This window comes from Centrocercus urophasianus, unplaced genomic scaffold (assembly GCF_019232065.1).
Source record: "Centrocercus urophasianus isolate 14NV4802_14NV808 unplaced genomic scaffold, USGS_Curo_1.0 seq_280, whole genome shotgun sequence".
Classification (NCBI taxonomy): Eukaryota; Metazoa; Chordata; class Aves; order Galliformes; family Phasianidae; genus Centrocercus; species Centrocercus urophasianus.
The window spans coordinates 1-18,804 of NW_024884845.1; the positions used below are offsets into that span (position 1 = coordinate 1).

The following is an 18,804-nucleotide window of genomic DNA, read 5'->3' on the forward strand; positions in this document are numbered from 1 at the left end:
AGGAGGAGGAAAAATCCCCCCAAAAGAGAAAACCAAACCTAAGGAGGGAATTTCCTTACCGAGTTCCGCCGCGTGCTTCCCTTAAAGAGAAAAGAAATGGGGATTCAATGGTTCAGATCTTCTCCCAGTGCCATCACTGATTAATTAACATCAATATATATCTGCTCATTAATTAATAGCAATATATATGTATATCTGCTCAACATTGCCAAAACTGTGACGTTCAATGAGTCGCCCTCAAACGTGCAGAAATACGGATTTAAAGAATAAATCCCCAGTGGGAAAAGGCCTCAGGTGGGAACATTTTGGGGTCTCATTCCTGGCTGTGTTTCCCTGAGCCCACGCACAGAAACCCAGAGGCATTTTCACTCTAAAAACCCAAATTCCCTGAATCTCAGCCCCCAGCAGTGCTGGTGCTCAGGTTTGCTGCTCATCACCTTCAGAATTAAAACACGCTTTTGGTGGCTGCAGCACATGGAAGCATCAAATAAATTCATGACATTTAACCCTTAATGGGGAAAATTAAAGGCACTTACGAAGTTTCCTGCTGTAGTCCCCTAAAAATAAGCAGAAACAGGGGATTATTATATACCTGATGAGCCATTTTTGCTCACATCGATGGGGGAGAGACTCACCAACTTCTGCAGTGAGTTCCCCTTAAAAGAGAGACGAAAGAAAAATGTTATTTTCAAATGTAGCCTTTTTTCTGTCGATTCACAGACGACTGATGGTGAATTATCAGCAATTTGATCCCAGCTTTGCATTAACATTAAATTGATGCAGTTTCCTCCTTTCCAATGGTGGAAGCAAGCCCCTCACGTACCGATTTTGGTGTGACGCTGCCCTGCAAGCAGAGAAAAGCCACAAGGGGGTTATTTGCCATCGTTTGTGCATCCCAAATTTAAGCCCCTTTATCATTAATTTCCTGTTGTGAAGGGGAATTTGCTTTGTTGGATGTGATCCACAGCTCCAATTATGTGGTGTCAATTTGGGGGGGTTTCGTTACTTCTTTAATTCTGCCTTTAGGATATTTAGCTTTCCATCAGGTCAAGGAAACACGTGGAAAAAGGCAGAAATAATTACATGTGTTATAATAATAATGTAATGCATGTTATTATAATACATATATTACATAAATTAGATATTGCATCATTACATATATATAATATATGTTATATTATCATTATATTTTTATTAATATTATATATTATTTATTTATATATTTATATATAAATAAATAATATTTATGATATTTATATTTATAATTTATAATATATATATTATATATTTATATATAATATATTTATAATGTAATACATTTATACATTATTAATATATAATTATATTATATAATATATATATTATATTACATATTGCATGATTAATATATACTATGCATATATTATAATATATAATAATATATAAGCATATATATGTATATGTAGCATATAGTACATAATGAACATAATATATAGCAATCATACAATATTTTATAATCATAATATTATAATTTTATGATTAATTATAATCATAATTATTATGCTATATATTACATGCTATATATTATGTTATATATTATAGGTTATAGGTTATATATTATAGGTTATAGATTATATATTATAGGTTATAGGTTATATATTATAGGTTATATATTATAATATTTCATAATCATAATATATAATAATATAAAATATACATCATATATATCCCACCCAATAATAATAACCAACATAATAATATGCATAAGGCAGGCATTGATGCATGCTAAATAAAAATAATAACAAAAAATGCAATGGGGAAAAAGGCCTAAACAAATAACTGTGCAGCAATCTGTACAAGCAGCAATAATAATATTGATCCATAATGCCACTAATAGGTGATAATTAAGAACACACACAGAAAGGCAACAGACTCACCGAGTTCCACTGTGAACAGCCCTGAGAGCAGAAAATGCCATCAGACCCCCTTGCATTGCTGAAACACCCCGAGATTTTCCCTCCCCCTTTTAATTCGGCTTTGATTTCCCCAATATCTGCAAAGATTCCCTCGAGCCACCCGAATTCTGTTGGATTTGAGGAATTCTGGCCTCATTTCCGTGCTGAAACAGCAGGAAATCACCCCGAGGTGGAGGAACAACACGTGGAGCAGCACTTACTGATGGTAGCATCGCATTTAGCTACGGAAAACAAGAAGGAAAAATGAGTAAAAGCAGATTTCGATCGGTTTTCAGGTTGTTCTGACCTCTATTAATCGGTTTATTTCCACTTATTTCCATAAATACTTCCATTTATTTCATGGGAGTGGGGAAGAAAAGGGCTTACCGAGTTCTGCTGTCAGTTTGCCTGAAGAAAAAGGGAAAAATTAAAGTTTGCTTTACATCAGATCCCTTCTTTTCCCTTTCAGAAATGAAGTCGTTCAGGAGTCATCCTCTGTCAGTAGGGATATTTGTTTTACATCCAATTTATCTTCTGGTTCACAGGGCAGGTAGCAGCAATAAGGTGCATGGGCATCGCAGCACAAAGCGTGCCATAAAGCCATTGGTAAAAACACAGCGCTGCCATCAGGCAGGAGAGGAAATAGGGAAGAAAGGCACGGATTCAGGCACGACCCCCATTTAGGATCAACGTAAGGGGCAGAGAAAAGCAAAGCTTGGGGAAAACTGTGCTGAAAAGGAGAGATTTTAGGGGCACGGCGAGGAAAAGCCACGTTTAATCAGGGGGAGGAAGGCACTCACGGAGCTTGGAGTCACGGTCCCCTAAATGGGAAAGAAAGGAGGAAAAAAGGTTAAAATACACATTTTTCACACTCCTGCCCTCGGCTGGCAGCTCTGCTCAATGCAATTTCCCCGCTTCCCCCCATTTTGATTCCATTGCAAATGAAGTGAAGCACAGAAACGAGCTGCCTGGGTGCAGAGTTCCCGTTTTTAAGGGCTTTCAGCCCAAAACCACGCGTGGATTTAATGGCACCACTCACCCAGCAGCGCAGTCAGTCTGCCTATGGAACAGGGGAAAAAAAACAACAAAAAAGCCATTATTTTAATTAAAACAGCGAAAAAATGCAAGTCTGAGAATGCAAAAAAAAGGTTCAGATTGGGGGAGAAAAGGACTTACGAATTTCTGCTGAGAGTTTGGCTGCCAAGGAGGGAAAAACCAACAGGATTATCGGCCTGTATCACCGATCCCTTCCCCAAATTAAAGGGTTTTGGCCCCAAAAAAGGGACACTCACTGATTTTCCTATCGCGTTCCTCTGGGAAGGAAAGAGAAAGAAGAAAATTAACATTAATCACCTCCATTTCCTCCACCCGTTGGCCCCAGCACACTCAGATCGTTGCTTTTATTTCTCACCTCCCAGTCTATAAAAGCCAAAATCCCACTTTTTTGATGGAAATTTACTCCATCCTCAACAATAAACCCCACGTTTCTCACACACCAGAAATCAATTCTTCAGATAAAAAAATAAATCCAAATATTCTTAAATAGCCTTAAAAATACCCAAAATGTTCTTAAATATGAGGGGGGGGGAAGAGCAGCTCCACTCACTGAGCTTTGTGTCAACGTCACCTGAAAGCAAGGAGAGAAAATAAATGGAGGAATGCAGAGCAGCCCAAATCCAACCAAAATTATCATTTATTTTCCTCCGTTCTCTAAACTTTCTGTTCTTTTCAATATTTTACCCCATTTCATCCTTTTTACCCCCGTTTTTAAACGTTATCACAATGCATCCCTCATTTGTGTTTTAAAAGTAAGGCTTTTGAAGGACATCTGCTTTCATTCACCCCGATCTTCAAGCAGGGGAAACCCCAAACTCTTCACACATACACACAAATATACACAAATATATGCAAATATATACATACATATGAATGAATGAGTACATCTATAGGAATTCATGAGTGCATCTATAGGAATGAATGAACGTGTGCATACATACACTTCCATACACACATTTTTCCACTTCACACCCAGCAGAATTAGGGATAATTTAATGGGAATAAACCTTACCAAGGTCTGACGTGAGCTTTCCTTAAAACAGAGAAACAGATGAGCATTAGTTTCAATTCTGACACATAACAAAATGCGTTCACTGATTTCTCCCCCAAGCACGAACCCATCACCCCCCAATTCATTCCAGAAGGAAAATGGCACTTACTGATTTTCCTATCACGTTCCTCTGGAAGAGAAAACAAAGAGAAATGCTGTCAGAATTCCACCTGGTGGAACCACCTTCCAATTTGCAATCATTACAACCTGCAGTTCTGTGGGGCTGGACCCTCCTCCCAGCCCAGGTTGGGTTCCATTTGTGTGTGTTTATGGGGGGAATAAGCATTTTTTTCCCCTAAAAACCCAGCAGAGAAACGAAGCAGAGAGCAAAGGGAAGCACTCACCAAGCTCTGCAGTCAGATTGTCTTGAAAAAGAGAAAGAAAGAACCATTGCTCATGGGCTTCGCCACCCCTTGGCTCAGAACACAACGTCACCCAACGACCACCATTTCTGCAGCCCCTCTGTTGGCTTTTTGTTGGTTTTTACCCCAATATTCGTGTGAAAAGTGAGGGATAAACCCCATGGGAACCAGCTTAAGATGCACAGAGCCTTTATTGGTGGGAGGCACGAATAGGGCTCTATAATCACACACGACACGTAACCACAAACGACTTACCAATCTCAGCCATGAGTTCCCCTTAAAACAGAGAAAGGCATCAAAATATCCATTAAAAAAGGGGAGATTTGCTGGAAGCTCACCTCTGGGCCAACCCTCAGCCCTCCCAAAGAGGACACTCACCATCTTCTGTGTCACATTCCTCTGGAAACAACAGAGAAATGGACGTGGGTTAACCCAGAGGAGCAAAAAGGACCCCCAAAATGCCCAAAGCTTTGCTCCTCCTCCTCCAGTTCTGCATCCTGACTCAGATGCCGACAAACCCAAGAGCTGAAGGGCTTCTCCCAGTCCCCACTGCTGCACCTTTGCACCTTGACAAGAAGCCCGAGGCACTCACCGAGCTCCGTGTCACTCTCTTCTAAATGGAACAAAGAGAGATGCATGCACACACCTCGGTCATCGCTGATGGTAAAGGTGTCGAGACGTGCATTCGGACTGAATAAAATAAGCAACTTACCAAAATCTTCTGTTAGCTTCCCTTAAAACAGAGGAACTCGCGTTAATTCAGGCCCTCCACACTCAGATCTCACCATAAAGGCAGAGGGAAAAAGGGCACTCACTGATCTTTGCGTCCCATTCTTCTAGAAGAGAGACAGAGAGAGCGCTCAGCCCTGCGCCCCTCTCTGTGGGTGCAGCAAAGTCCCCTCCAGAGGCACTTCTGCACCCATTTAATGCTTTTCTATTGAAAATAATAGTCCAAAAATCGCACTGTTCATGAATTTATTTAATGTGGGGTTTGTTTTCATGTGTTTAAGATATGGGGAAGTGTAAACATAAGGGAAGAATAAAGGAAATGGGTATCAGTGGGAGGTACGTGTATCCATCTCTATGCATGGAAAGGGATGGAAACAGGAAGAAAATCACTCACCAAGATGCGCGTTCCTCTTCCCTGAATGAGAAAAAATATGGGAAAAATGGGAAAAAAAAACAGATCTGGAACATTGGTTTGCTGATAAACAGCACCTCGTGAGCTCTACCTGATGCCATCATCACGTCCTCTTCCCAATCAGATCGACTTCCAAATGTCCACCTGATGGGAGAAGAGGAAACATCGTTAAAAGATCACAATTAGGAGACAAGCAGACCTGGAATCTCCCACCTTCCTGATGCCCAGAATAAATGGGAGATAAATGCCTAGAAATAAATGGGAGAAGGGATAAATATTTGGGGCTACTGATGCTTTATGCTGCTTTTCTCAGTTTGTGGACTTTGTCATTGGAGGTGGTTTTTTGGGTCTGCACTGGGAGGATTGGTGAAATTGTGGCTGAGATGATTTATATCTGAATCAAAGGAATCTGCTGACCCCCAAAAGGGGCACAAAAAGCCCTCAGGCATCTCTGTCAGTTGTCCACAGCACCATGAATTCCACTCTATCCCATATGCAAACCACACCAGGAAGTTGTTACGAGTTCATCCCTATGTTCACAATGGCATCAGTGTCCTAAAAGCCCTAAAAATTCCTATTCACTGCAGTGGCGGAGGTGAAAAAGCTGTGAAAAAGCAAAAAGCCCCACAGGAAAAGCAGAAATCTCAATGGGAACAGGCAACAAATCGCACAGGAAAGGCAACAGATCCCATAGGAAACATCAGTCAGGCTTTGTTTGCTGTGTTCTACCCCTGTAGATCCCACTGGGGTCTCAGTCAGATAAACGCTGTTACGAGGAGCTAAATTTGTGCCAAGAAAGCAGAGGAAGCAGCCCCAATGATTTCTGTGTTGCATTTCCCTACGAGAGAAATAATGCAGAACAACCCGTTGCTCTTTCAATCCTTCCCCTGCTTTCCAGTGCTGTCGGATTCAGGTACAGGATTCTAAAAGGTTGTTTTGCTCCTCGCTACCACAAACGGATCGCGTTTCTCCTGCATCTCCCAGGTCCCACAGAGCCAATAGGATCCCCCCAAATCCTGGGCTGTGGGAAGAAAGAGAAAGGCTTACCCCGACCTGCGCCGTAGTCACGTTGCGCCTGCTTTGCTCCTTGCTGCTGTGATGGTCACGTCCGTGGGGGGCTGGAGATTTTTTGGCAGCTCCCAGTTTGTCCCAGGAGGGCAGGAAATGGGTATTTAGGATTGCTGGAGGGATTGCGTGTCCGCAGGGAGCTGGAAGGGGTCACTGCAGGCACGACAGCTGTGCTGGCAGCAGGGGGACGTTCCCAGAGCCTAATTATAGCCTACCTAAATGCCGAGGAAGGCAGGAGGGATGGGGAGCCCTGTATAGACAGGAACAGGTTTCTACAGGGAAGGGTAGAAATGGAGGGGAGAGCTGGTCGCCTCTCTGCTCTCAGCCATGGGTTGGTTGGAGGTATGTGGTCTGTGAGCAGACCCCAATCCCAAATGGGGCAGCGCTGGTTTCTGGGCACCAATGGGGCAGCAGCCACTCCTGCCCCCAAATAACATGACAGCACTGGTGAGCAATGCCCTAAAATAAAGAGATATGAAATGAGCTCATGCCTATTCCTTTCTACTTTGCCCCTCCTGCTCATCAGGACAGAGGGCACCTCCTCCCCCACCCGCAGTTTCTCAGCATTTGGGATTATTTCACAGCATTTCCTCCCGGCCTCCTTCAATCAGCCAAACAAGCACGAAAATGCAGCGCATTCCCACAGATAAACTCCTATTCCTCTATTTTTTTTTTTTGCTGCTGAACAACATGAAACGATGTGAAGTCAATAAAGGATGTCTAAGGTTGTTGATCTCACTCTGAATTAAGTCACTGGGGACCTTTGCTGCCTCAGAAGTAAACAAAGAAGGATACGTGTGCAATATAAGAATTTCAGAAGGGATTTGTCAACCTCCAAACCCAAAAGGGGGTGAGTGGATGGAGAACGGGTTTGTTATGGTGATAGAAAGGGAGCCGTAGGGGCACCCGAAGGGTTTTCCCCTAGAAGAATGTGGCCGCTGGCTCCAATCTGGGCTCTTCACGTCACTCAATGCTTTAGGAAAGCAAATCCTCCTGCTGTGATCCAGCAGAAAACCCTGGGAGAGATTCCTTCATCCCGGAGAGCTGACGCCCATTTCACCTTTGCCATTTGAGGTCTCCAAATCTGGAACGTCTGGAGTGAAATTCAAGAAGCTGCGCTCACAGGGCTGTGAAAAACGACGTGGTGGTGTCCAACAAATGGCCCCTTACCTACGGGGTCATCCAAGCAAATCATTCCCACTACGGTGCTTGATGAGTCATGCCTGTTTTGGGGCAATTTTCTGGATTTTAAGACACGTTGGCACTTCAAGATGTGTTATTCCTGGCTCTGGAGGCATCTTGGCTGAATACTGCAAAAAATATGAGCCTAAATGGGTTTAGAAAGGGCCAAGACTGAATTATTTCCTGCTTTAGGGATTTATCTGTGTGAGTATCATCAAATAGAGACAAAAAGTTTTATATTAGGTGATAAAACCAAGGTGAAAATGCAAAACTGTTGCTGGAAAAAGACAGATCTAATAATAAGAATGATCTGCTGATAAGGACAGATAGAAAAAGGCTGATGAGTCAAAATGGGGGCGGAACACAAAAGGACGCCAAAAATTTGTAAACATCACCATCAACCACTGCTCACTGGAATGGGTGCTGAGCAATGGGGAGGGGTCACAGCCCCCAGACAGCAGCGTGGGAGGGATAGGAAGGGAAGGGGAAGGGAGGAGGACACAGTGCTTCCCTGTTTGCCTTCCTGGGTCAGATCCTGCTCGGGCATCACAAAGCTGGGCTGGCTGTGGGATGCAGGACAGCTGCAGGTGATGAGCACAGGCTGCACGCCCCGCTCTTCCCTGTCCTGGCACAACAAGGATAATAAAAATATTAAATATGAAAGGCTAAATAATAGAAAATGTTAAAGAAGTTGTCCTGCCCGCACCTCGTGTCCCTGCTGCGGCAGAGAAAAGCCTTCCCTGTCCGCCTCCAAAGCCCATTCCCTCATTCAGCGTGCCCCTCTACGGGCGCCGCCATCTTGACCCCCTTGCCGTACAACGCAGCGGCTACTTCCGCTTCCGCCGGAAGTCACCGCCCTCTTTCTCTCTCCGCGCTGGCGGTCATCGCAGGCGGTAGGAGCGGATCGGGCCGGGCCCTCGATTGAATCCGCTGCCATCCTCCCGTCCCGCCGCCGCCATGACGGAGCAGATGACCCTCCGCGGTACCCTGAAGGGCCACAATGGGTGGGTGACGCAAATCGCCACCACCCCGCAGTTCCCGGACATGATTCTCTCCGCGTCGCGGGGTGAGGGCCGCGCCTGAAGGGTTCGGGCCTGGTCCGAATGGGGGGGTGAGAGGAGGGACTGGGAGGCCTATGGGGGATGACAATGAAAGTGGATAAGGGAAGACAACAGTGCTTGAGGAGGGGGCTATGGGGGAACCATGGCAGGGGGGAGATGGAGGGTGCAGGGCTTGGGGACGGGGAGCTGCAGGGCGGGGAGGGAATTGTGGGGCCTACGGGGGAGCTGAAGGGGAAATAAGGGGAGACCATCAGTGGTAGAAGAGGGGGCTGCGGGGGAACCATGGGTGCGAGAAAGGGGGGAGATGGGGTGTGCAGGGCTTGGGGACAGGGAGCTGCAGGGTGGGGAGGCTGCTGTGTATGAGAACATAGGGAGGGGTTGGAGGGTTGAGAGGAAAGGGTGCTCTGTGTTATCTTCACATTGCTATGGGGGAAATAAAACCCTGTGAGGACGGGAATATAAGAAGGGATGGAGCTGATGGTGCTGCCTTTCCCCCCTTCCAGACAAAACCATCATCATGTGGAAGCTGACCCGTGATGAGACCAACTATGGGATCCCGCAGCGCGCCCTGCGCGGCCACTCACACTTTGTCAGCGATGTGGTCATCTCCTCCGATGGGCAGTTTGCGCTGTCGGGTTCGTGGGATGGCACCTTGAGGCTGTGGGACCTCACCACGTGAGTCCTGGGGACAGAAAGGGCTTCGGGGTGGAGGGGTTTGGGGCAGAGCTGGGCTCTGTGCTTTGTTTGGGGGTTGAGGTGGGTGAAAGGTGTGCGATGCAGCGTGAAAATGAGGTGAGTTCCTCTTAGGTTGGGTGATAAATCCTGCTGGGAGGGAGGACCGAAGCGATTCCTCCCTCAGCTCCCTCTCCCAGTGATTACACCTGACACAGCGTGCTGATCCTCCGGGATCTGAGGACACGTCCTGCAATTATGATGGGAGAGGAGCAGGTGGAGCAGCACAGGGGGTTTGGTTCTTCCTTCACCATCACTGTGGGGTACAGACAGGAGCAAGCAGGCTTTTCTTTCAGTGTGATTTTGGGATGCAGAGTTTGGAGTGAGGTTGGAGCAGCTCCAGCTCTTCTTTCACTGCGATTTTTAGTGTGCTGGAGGAGAAGAAACTCAGGAAGCAGAACTACCTCAGCCCTCCAAAAGCATTCAGCATTTACACTGCTGTGTCCATAGAAGCTGAGTTTTATATCCTAAACTCCTCACGGTTATTCCAATCCCATATCAAAACCTTTGGTACCTTTTAGCATTCCTGTTTGGAAGGAGGAAAGGAGCCAGCACTCTTCAACCCACATGGAAAGCGCAGATTGCCCCGTTTTATCTTGCTTTTCATTCAGAATTCAGGCAGTGCAGCAGGATCTCCTCAATGGACGGGAGGCTTAATTAATTTAATTGTGCTTCGCTGAGCTTTGTCCCTCCCGTGTGACCCTCCTGGTGTCCCTGCAGAGGAACCACCACGCGCCGCTTCGTTGGCCACACCAAGGATGTGCTGAGCGTCGCCTTCTCCTCCGACAACCGCCAGATCGTTTCGGGCTCCAGGGACAAAACCATCAAACTCTGGAACACTTTGGGCGTCTGCAAATACACGGTGCAGGTGAGGCAGCGGGTCTGAGCTGTGAAAACAACCCCCTTTCTGCTCGTTTCTGAGGCCGCGTTTCCACGTTTCTCTCCTCGCTGTGTTGGTTTCGATCCATAATCCACAGCTGCCAGCTCCGGCCTAATGATTAGAAGTGACACGGTGACCTGCTGACCTTTCTTTTTGGGGGGTTTGAGGACACGTCCTGCAATTATGAGGGGCTCTTGGAGCGGTGGGATGCAGCAGCTCGGGCTGGGGATGCTTTTCGTTGCTCTCAACCCAACGCTGTTCCTCTCCTCAGGATGAGAGCCACTCCGAATGGGTTTCCTGCGTGCGCTTCTCCCCCAACAGCAGCAACCCCATCATTGTCTCCTGTGGCTGGGACAAGTTGGTGAAGGTGAGAGGAGCGGCTCCTTTGGGGTCTGTGCGACGTCCTGGGGAGGATTTGAGCAGTGATCAGGAGAGGGTTGGTTGTTTTCTCCTCCGTATTTCTGACCCTGTCACCTTTGTACCCTCGTCAAGGTTTGGAACTTGGCTAACTGCAAACTGAAGACAAACCACATTGGCCACACAGGATATCTGAACACGGTGACCGTCTCCCCTGATGGCTCCCTGTGTGCTTCTGGAGGCAAGGTACACCCTGGGGGGAGACTGAGGCTGAACTGCAGCCTATTCTGGTGTCCTCACAGCTCAGTGCTGTGCCTCTTGTTATCCTGTGACAACTCACCCACATCTCACTCGCAAACCGAGAGCTGTTTCTGTGCCGGAAGGTTTTAGAGGGACAACTGGAACAAAGCCACGGGTTTGATGGTTTGCTGTGATTCCTCTTTGCTGCCCCCCAGGACGGCCAGGCCATGCTGTGGGACCTGAACGAAGGCAAGCACCTGTACACTCTGGATGGAGGGGACATCATCAACGCGCTGTGCTTCAGCCCCAACCGCTACTGGCTCTGTGCTGCCACCGGCCCCAGCATCAAGATCTGGGTATGGGACGGCCCCCTTTCCCCCCAGAGAACCACTTTTCTTAATCCTGTGGGTTTGGGGGCAGCTTTGCAGTCGAAATCCTCGCCCTGCCCCACCGATCTCGTGGTGCAAAGCCCTTTTGGTCACGTGGGATGGGTCACCTTGGGGGCACTGTCCTCATCCCCTGCATCTAGAGGGTGGTGTGGGGCATTTGTGGGGCACAGCCACTGCTCTGCTGTGATGAAACTTCGATGCCATCTGACTGCATCCCTGTGGGGAAACCCAGAGGCTGTTTCTGAGCACCCTGCTGCCTCTTGTGAGTTAGAAGGGTTGGGTTTGGCTACAACAATCTCTCTGCAGGAACTTGAATCCCTCACGCTCTCTTCTGTCCTGCACAGGACCTGGAAGGCAAAATCATCGTGGATGAGCTGAAGCAGGAGGTGATCAGCACCAGCAGCAAAGCTGAGCCACCCCAGTGCACCTCTCTGGCGTGGTCTGCGGATGGGCAGGTAGAAGCATCCCCTCCTCCTCGCAGCCTTAAAACTCCCAGCTCCAACCAGCACCTCTGCCTTGGGGAGCTGCCTCCTGAGGTCTTTACCTTCGTACCCTGAAGGCTGGTTTCTGTCTCTTCCTGATCCAATTCCTCCATTTCTCTCCTCAGACGCTGTTTGCTGGCTACACAGATAACCTCGTCCGGGTGTGGCAAGTCACCATTGGAACCAGATGAGGACGTGGTAACAGCACACAGATTTTATGCACAAACCTCAATAAAAGAGCGCTCTGTTGAGCTCACGGCTGCCTCATGTCCCATTCTGGACTTGGCACCAAGTGCCCACAACTGTAAGGATGGGGACATCGGTGCTCTCCTCTCACATTTGGAAGAAGGGACTCAAACGTCTCCCTGAGCCCTTTGTGGAGCAGTAGCAGCCCACAGTGAGTGCAGACCTGGGGAAATAGAGCCATGGACAAAAAGAAACCACCACCAATAGAGGCACTAAAGATGCTGTGAGAGCAGAAGAAGTGGTAGCACAGAGCTTGGTTCACCCAGCAGCCTCCATGCCTTCACAAGGTGCTGAAGGGAAACAGCCCAAGCCCAATTACAACTCATTAACTTAAGATAAATGATGCAAGGCTTAAGTCACATCTTACCAGCAGGAGTTAACAGGTGGGGCTGCACCAACTCCTGTCCCCTGCGGGCTCTCAATAAGCAATAGGCTCAGCTTTAAAACTTTATTCTTTATTATTATTATTATTTCTTGACATTTCAAAAAACTAGATCTCCATTTAATTCTTATTTTAGCCAAAAATATTTTGAACTAGCTCTGTAACGCCAACAGGAAAAAAAAAATACCAATCCACCAACAAAAAGAAGTAAAACACAACAGGGTGCGATCAGAGTCTCTCTGGTGGGACAGGATTCAGCTGAAAATTCAACAGCAGCTGAGAAAAGGGAAGAGAAAATAAATATCCCCACCTCAGAGAGCTCTTAAGCTGCGAGGGGAAACGAAGCTGCTTCCCACCGCTGCGGCGCTGCGCTCTGAGCGGCCTCAGAGGTGGAAGCTGCCTGATTTTTTGCACCCTCCCCGGCCTACGTGGCCCTAAATAAAGTGCCAGGCCCACAAGAAATGGTTGGCGAGGGAACGACGGGGCGGAGGGAGAGCTGGAGACCCCCAGAGAGGGGAAGAGGAGCAAAAAGGGGAAGGTGGGCAAAGCGGCAGAACAAGGAGGACGTGGAAGGTTTGAGGTCCGGATGGCGGCTGGGTGGGAGGGGGGGCAGAAGGTGGTGCCCCAGAACTGGAAAATAAAAAGAAACGAGGCTCCTTGGTGCGCCTGAGTGAAAAGCTGATGACGGGGGTCAGGACGTACAGAGCCAGCTCCTCAGCTCGAGCTCTGCAACCAAAGAGCAAACGACGCAAAGCTCGACCGCGGGCTTTAAACAGAACAGGGAACGGCACGCTGCAAAGCCGCTGCAGAGGGCTGGGAAAGGCAGAGGGCAGCCCGTAGCACCAAGAGCTGAAGGGAAAACCTCCAGCGAGGAGATTGGATCCCTTTTCCAAACCAAACCAGCCTGGGATCGCGACCCCGGAGAAGAGCTGGGACGAGGACAGAGGCTGGGACAGGGGAGAGGAGGGAAGAGGCCTTGTGAGCAAGCAGGTGCGAGACAACAAGTGCAGCGTCGGGTCCCAAAGCGGGACCCAAAGGATGAGGCGGGGGGGATTGAGGGGGAAAGGGGAAAAATCAGAAGCTAGAGGGCCATCAGGTGCAGATTTTGATACGAGTGCCCTTAGCCAGGATTCGGAAAAAGGGGAAGATGCGCTCGTGGAAGGAAGCGTTGAAGGTGTGGATGTGGGTCATGCTCTCAGCGTTGTAGAAGCAAAGCTGACCCCGTTCATAGTCCAGGTAGACACCGAAGCGCCGCGGCCGCTCGCCGGGTGACAAAGCCATCTGCTCCGTGGCCGTCAGCGCTTGGTACTTCTTCCCGTTGGTGCCGACGCACCAGATCTCCCTTTTTTGATGAGGCCCCATGGTTTTTTCTTTACGTCGAGCCGTCTCGCGTGCAGCCCCCACCGCCCAACCTTTCCTGCCCCCGACTTCTACCTCCCAGTAGTGGCGGCCTGTGGTGAAACCCTGGGATCCCAGGACGCAGTAATCGGAGTCGAAGCGTTTGGGGTTGTCGGGGAGCTCCTGGCGCCGCTCTGCCAGCTTCACGCTGCGGCGGTCCAGGGAGAGGCTGAGGCGAGGGTGCGCGGTGTCGGGGTCCAGCGTGATGTCGGCTGCAGGGAAGGCAGAGTGGGGTTGGGGGTCACCCGGCACTTTTTTCCCCCTTGTACCCCAGCCCTAAATCCTCATCTGGGCTCATATCTGCGCCGTGCTGAGCTTGAGGCGCCCAACCCTTGTTTACAGTGAATCCAGATCCACATCGCTCCCAGTTCTATGCAGCAGCTACAGTAAAGGAAAACCCAGGACAAGGCAAAAGGGGAAAAGCACGGGGAGAACAGAGGGATGCTGCTTTTCCTAAAGGATCGTAGGGCTGCACAGCTTGGAAGCACAGAGCTGGAAGGGAAATCCCACCCCAAGTGAAAGGATCCATGGGAGGAACCCCATCCCGAGTAGGAGGATCTGTGGAAGGAAGAGGACTTTCTCACCCTGGGGGACTTTGCTGAAGGCTTTCTCCATCTTCCTCATCACCACGTCCTGCAGGAAATAGTTGCGGTATTTCTTCCCCACATCCACCAGCACCATCTCAGGCTCCTGGAATTTGATGTTCTCGCATCTTTCATTGGAGGGGAGAAGGAAAGCAGAGAATTTCAGCAGCAGAAAGGAAGAGAGGAGGCCTGCGTGCAGCCTATATGTGCTCTGGAAAAACCAGAGCAGGGCACGGATCGGCCAAACTGGTTGCACTGGTGCAGCCAGCCTCCCCCACCCAGCAGACAGAGCCACGTGCATCCATCGTGGCTGAGAACTCCCAGCACTGCCTGTCTGCCAAGATGTGGAGAATCCTTTCTCCAGACCGAGGAGCTTTGCTATGGCATGAGCTCTGCATGGGCACAGCCACGCTTCCTGAAATCAGGGCCAAGATCTCCTCCCCATCCTTCTCCTCTCCCAGACGGCCCCAGTTTTTCTCCAGATCCCATTTACACCCCATCAGGCAGAAGTTTCCATCACCCAATAGTTAGGACGCAGCTTTCCCCAGCATTACCAGGCCCCTACGGTGCTGGTCACACAGGATTTAAAACAAAAAGCTCAAATGCTTTTTTGACATTAAAAAAAACCAGTTATTTACACTGAAAAGATGCAAACAAAGTCACTGACCTGATAAAAGTGCCTTTGATGTCCTGTGGGAAGGAGGCAGCAAGGTGGGAAAGAGAAGGAAAGGATTAGGGAGGACTGATGCCAATCCCACCGTTGCTCCCAATAAATCCTCTTATCAGCCACAACTCAGCCCTGAGCCAGGACGATTCCCTTCCCCACAGGGAACAGAGCACTAAAGGCACAGCCCACACACTGCTGGAGGCTTCCCTCACTAAAGCAGACCCTAAATCTCTCTCATCCCCTCCTCTTGCCATCTTCCCTCAAAAACCACCACAAGGAGGGGTGGGGAAACACCCAGCCCACCAACTAAAGGCTCTCTTGCGACACAGAAGCTCTCTGGAGCATTATTCCCATCATCGTGCTATCGCCTTGCCATAAAGACAAGGAAAGGGATGGAAGAAGACCTTGAGCAGCTGCAGCCCATCCTGTTTGCTCTTATCTTCTGCCTCTGCGATAAGGCGGCTGAGGGCTGCACTCTGCTCCTCCAGCTGGCTGATGTTGCTGCTCTGCCGGGCCAGCAAGCTCTCATAGCGCTCCTCCAGCTGGTGCAGCAGCAGCACGTGCTCCCCGATGAGGAACTGGTGGAGCACCTCGAAATCGGACTCGAATTCTTTGATTTCCAACTTCATCTTTTCCTGCAGAGGGAGGAAAAAGCATTCTGGGAATGGCTGCAAGAGGGGGGCGCTGAGAAATCAGCTCCTCTGTGGGGTGCTGTGCTGTGCTTCCCTCAGTTTCATCACGCACCACAAGGTCGTGCGTCTCCCCAACGCACCACGGCCAGAACCGAGCAAAGTCTGCACGGGTTTAGAGATGTAAAGCATCCTCAACTCAGAGGAGGGATACCGGCTCCCAAACCACCAATTCCCACCCAACACTGAGGCACACAGCTCTCTCGTTAAGCTCTAATTCAACTGGGAAACCGTTTCCAAGCCCTCGCAGCCCAATAATTGCAGGAAAGGGAATACGAAGCCTCTGAGAGCTCAGAGCAGCAGCAAAGCTTCTCTCTCTGCTCAGCCACCAGGACAGACTCCCAGCAGTGCTGATGGCTGGAACTTTGTGGATCTCTGCGGTCTTTTCCAACCCTGATGACTCTTCTGTACGATTCTACGAAGCACAGAAACCTTCAGCTCTTACCCTCAGCTCTGTGATCTTCTCCTGCTCATTCGACTTCTGCTTCAACACCGCATCCAGCTTCTTCTTCAGTGGCTCCAAGTGGCTCTGGAGTTTGTACTGAGGGAAGGAAACACAACTCAACAACAAACCCTGTCAGAGGAGGGGCAATCTCCTCTGTCCTCATTTTGTCCCTAATTTGGTGGCAGAGCTGAAAACGGAACCTCAGAGCCAACTTTCACACCACTTCCCTTCTGCTTTCTCTGAGGAACTGTGCTGGGAAGGTGGGTTTTTGTCACAAAATGGGTACTCAGACCCTTCCACCTCCTCACAGCCACGTATGGTTTCCCAACCTCCCACGATTCCAACCCAACCAGCCCAGCAAGACGCACCTAGCTCAACCCCAACCTCACTTTCCCTTTAAGCCTCCGCTCTCCCACCACAACCCATCCCCCAAATCCCTCCTCCTTCACTATAATCCTCCCCCAAGCAATCCTCCCCCAAACCCCACCTCACCCATTATCCCCACCGTGACCCTTCCCCAAACCCCACCTTATAATCCTGCACCACCTCCTCCAGGGGCACAACGCTGTGATGCTTGTGACTCCGCGACTCCCTGCACACCACGCAGATCGCCTGCTCATCCACCTCACAGAACAGCTTCAGGGGTTCCTGGTGCTTCTCGCACAGATTCGGACACCCCCTACCTCCCGTTGCCACCAGGATCCCCAGATTCCCCCCAGGACCCCCCGAGGCTGAGGGGCCGGCGGGCGGCGCGAGGCGCTGCGGGTGAGGGTGGAGCTGCCGGATGATCTGCACCATGTTGGCCAACTGAAGGTTGGGTCTGAAATTCCTCTGGAAAAAGGTTTTGCGGCACTGGGGGCAGGTGAAGGTCTGCAGGCGGCGAGGGCGGGCAGGCAGGACGGGGGGCGGAGGGCTCTGAGCTTCGTCCTCCTCCTCCTCCTCTTCCTCCACATCCTCCTCCATCACATCCTCATCGTAATCATCGTCCCCAAAGTAGAGCTCTCCCTGCACCCCTCCGTCCCACAGCTCCTCCTCCACAGGGTCTGAGGATCACAGAATCATCAAGGTTGGAAAAGACCTCGGGAATCATCGAGTCCAACCCCCACCATCCCCACCGGGCCTCTTGTAGCAAGAAGGGACCCAGAACTGGGAACAGGACTGAGGGGAGGCCTCACCAGCACCAGCACAGAGGGACAATCACCTCCCTCTCCCATCAGCTGCTCTATTTCTGACAGAAGCCAGGATGCCATGGGCCTCCTTGGCCTCTTGCAGGCTCACATCCAGCCCCGAACCCATTTCCCTCACACAGCTCTCAGCCACTCTGCCCCAGGTACAGCTGCATGGGGTTGCTGTGACCTCAGTGCAGATCCTGCTGAACTCCACTCCACTGCCCTCAGCCCACCGAGCCCAGTCCAGACCCCTCTTTCGGGCCCCCCCCACCTTCAACGCATCCCCCCAGCTTGGTATCATCTGCAAACCGGCAGAGGGTGCCCCCCCATTCCCTCCCCCATCCACAAAGACACCCAACAGGGCAGGCCCAAACCGACCCCCAATACCTTCCCACAGCTCTCCGTCCTCCTCCTCCTCGCTCCACATGTCGTCCTCCTCCTCCTCCCCGCCTCCATCCTCCTCCTCCTCCTCCTGCTCCACGTCCAGCTCTTCCTCCCCCAGCTCGTCTTCCTCCTCCTCCTCCAGTTCTTCCTCCTCCTCTTCCTCCAGCGCCGCGGCCCCGCTGCTCTCCTCCAGCTCGGCCTCTCCTCCTCCTCCCCACAGCTGCGCGATGCAAACCCGGCAGAAGTTGTGCCCGCAGCCGATCGACACCGGCTCCACGAAGTAGTCCAGGCAGATGGCGCAGATCGCCTCCTCCTGCAGCGTCTCCACCGGGTTCAGCCGCCCCGACGACGCCCCGTCGTCGCCCACCGCCTCCATGGGGAGGCCCCGAGGCCCTCTTCCTCCTGCCCCGAAGCCTTTCTCCTGCCCCACAGCGAAGCGCTGGGGCCCGCCTCGAGGCCCCACACCCCCCGCAGGCTCCGCTCCTTCCTCGGGCCTCGCCGCTCCCCTCGCCGCTCCCCCCGGGGGCCGCTCTACCTCCCTCCCTCCCACCGCCGCCGTCGTTCCTCTATGGTACGAAATCCGCCAACCAACGGCAGCACTTCCGCTTTCCGTCCCCTTTGCCGCAAGCCACGCCCCGTTTCCAGTACCACCGGACCGGAACTTCCGTCCTATTTAATGCAAGCCACGCCCCCCTCCGCGCAGCACTTGACCGGAAGCGCCCCTCTTGTCGCTAGGCAACGGGGTGGGCGCTCTAGGGGGCGTGACTTCCGACTGCTCCGTCTCCGGGTGGCTCAGTCGGTAGCGCGCGGCTCTCAATCGTATGATCACGGTTCGAGTCCCACTTCAGGAGCATCAATTTTACATTTTCCCTTTATTTTGTCACCCGCCGCCCTCTGTCCTCACC

At 50.5% G+C, this 18,804-nt stretch overlaps 2 protein-coding genes across 2 annotated transcripts; one reads left to right on the forward strand and one right to left on the reverse strand.

The window, feature by feature from the left end:
- The first annotated feature begins 8,653 nt into the window (after nt 1–8,653).
- On the forward strand, nt 8,654–12,191 carry RACK1 (receptor for activated C kinase 1). The gene is made up of 8 exons (XM_042827501.1): nt 8,654–8,860; nt 9,359–9,530; nt 10,308–10,455; nt 10,739–10,834; nt 10,960–11,070; nt 11,280–11,420; nt 11,798–11,908; nt 12,061–12,191. The coding sequence occupies exons 1-8, from the start codon at nt 8,752–8,754 to the stop codon at nt 12,124–12,126; spliced, it is 954 nt and encodes a 317-aa protein (XP_042683435.1). The 5' UTR covers nt 8,654–8,751; the 3' UTR covers nt 12,127–12,191.
- A 429-nt stretch (nt 12,192–12,620) lies between these two features.
- TRIM41 (tripartite motif containing 41) lies at nt 12,621–18,377 on the reverse strand. Its single transcript, XM_042827489.1, has 7 exons — nt 17,903–18,377; nt 16,875–17,389; nt 16,347–16,442; nt 15,617–15,847; nt 15,213–15,235; nt 14,546–14,673; nt 12,621–14,173 (listed from the first exon to the last, which is right to left on the reverse strand). The coding sequence occupies exons 1-7, from the start codon at nt 18,273–18,275 to the stop codon at nt 13,656–13,658; spliced, it is 1,884 nt and encodes a 627-aa protein (XP_042683423.1). The 5' UTR covers nt 18,276–18,377; the 3' UTR covers nt 12,621–13,655.
- Nucleotides 18,378–18,804: the final 427 nt, after the last annotated feature.